General features: G+C 65.3%; 1 protein-coding gene across 1 annotated transcript in view; it reads right to left on the bottom strand.

Annotated features, from left to right (window-relative positions):
- Positions 1–753: 753 nt before the first annotated feature.
- Positions 754–1,672, bottom strand: part of KIAA0100 (KIAA0100 ortholog) — a 20,074-nt gene continuing 19,155 nt past the window's right edge. The window contains exon 39 of the mRNA XM_019510975.1: positions 754–1,307. Coding sequence (XP_019366520.1) covers positions 1,125–1,307 — 183 coding nt within the window. The 3' untranslated portion in view covers positions 754–1,124. The remainder of the gene's footprint in view (positions 1,308–1,672) is intronic.

Below are 1,672 nucleotides of genomic sequence, written 5' to 3'. Positions count from 1 at the left end.
CGACTGCGCTGGGCACAGAGGGGCTCTGCCAGCCTCCCCCCCCAGCTGTGCCCAGATGCCTCACAGCTGGACGGTCCCTACCAGCACCACCCAGGTTGATGCAGAGGCAGCATCTCTGCTCCCCACCAGGATAAACTGGACAGGCTCAGCCCAGCACAGCCTAGGAGGGGGGCAATGCACCCCCACCCAGACTTGCCGCTGCCTGGCAACTCCCCGGGCCCCCACAGCAGCATGCACACCAAGGATGGTGAGTGGCCATGGGGGAAGAATCCCAGAGCTGTGAAGCTGGGGACTGGGGAGTCCCAATTGCAGGGGTGTGCAGCTCCCCACCAGAGCCGGCCTGATTCATAGTTTCATAGATCGGGTTGGAAGGGACTGAGCAGATCATCAAGTCCGACCCCCTGCCCGGTGCAGGAGAGTACTGGGGTCAAACAACCCCCGCAAGGTGTTCATCCAGCTTCCTCTTAGAGACCCCCAGGGTAGGAGCCGGGGAGGTGCCAGCTCCCCCGGGGCCAGGCAGAAGAGGAAGCCCAGGCAAGCAGGGCCTGGAGGGGGTAAGCCTGGCACCAAACCCCAGCAAGCTAGGGCAGGGCCCAGCCCCAGGCTCGCTGCAGCACACAGCAAACAGGAAAACCACCCCAGCAGCTCAGCCACGCGCTCGAGGCTGGGGAAGCGGGAACAGAGGTAGCAGGATCACAGGCATGACTCCCTGCGGCCAGAGAGAAGAGCCCATCACGCCAGGACGCAGACAGATCCAAATTAAAAACTTGTTTATTAAATGCTCTCCACCAGTCCCCACTTCCCCAACAGTCACCGGGCCGGAGCGGACACACTCCTGCAGCATGGACGGTTGCTCCAGCCGTGACACCAACACCGCCACGCCCAGCAAGAGCCGCGCGGGATACACCCGTAATAAAAAACAAGGCTCCGTGCAAAGAGTGGATGCCTGGGCCTGGCATCCCCACCCCGGCACGCAGCCAACAGCCTGCCGCGGCCCCACTACACCCCTGCAACGACAGTCCCTGCGGTGTGGGCCGGGCCAGCTGCGAGGAGCGGCTGCGCTCCCCTCTCCCCAAGGCGGCCAGAGCTGTTCCTGCCCCTTCCCGACCAGCTGGGCACCGCCCTCACTTGCGCCTGCTGAAAATGGACTTCTTGCCCGGGTTCTTGTCGCCCACGCCGAGGCCGATGAGCAGCCGTGCCTTCTCGTCCTCCTCCTGCTGCGGCACGGGCGCATCTGACTTGCTCTCCGCCTTGCCCCGGGCCTCAGACCCCGCCGCTGGCTTCAGGCGCAGCTTCTCCTTGATCACCTGCACAGATAGGGGCCGTGGGCTCAGACAGGCCGAGCAGGGCAGGGTGCGTACCAGGCACATCCTAGCACCCCCTGGGGAGCCAGTCCTGGGCCAGGCTCTGGCAGCAGTCCCAGCAAGACTGGCAGCTGGCAGGACCAGGCCAGGCCCCGGTGCTTCCTGTAGCACCAGGAAGCCACAGGGACAGGGCTTTCCCCAGCCTGTCCCCACACCCATGCACAAGCCCCGGGCACTTCCCTCAGCCTGGCTGGGGGAGCAGAAGCAGCAGAACTGCCAGCCAGAGGCACTGGGCAGGGCCAAGGAGAGAGGAGCAGCCAGTCCCCCGCACCAGGGCCCCATACCTGTGCCACCAGGGCCTTGCGGCT

Source organism: Gavialis gangeticus, unplaced genomic scaffold, assembly GCF_001723915.1.
Source record: "Gavialis gangeticus isolate Ggan-Ray unplaced genomic scaffold, GavGan_comp1, whole genome shotgun sequence".
NCBI lineage: Eukaryota > Metazoa > Chordata > Crocodylia > Gavialidae > Gavialis > Gavialis gangeticus.
Note: the sequence above shows the minus strand (reverse complement) of the source record. Positions and strands in the feature narration are given on the sequence as shown.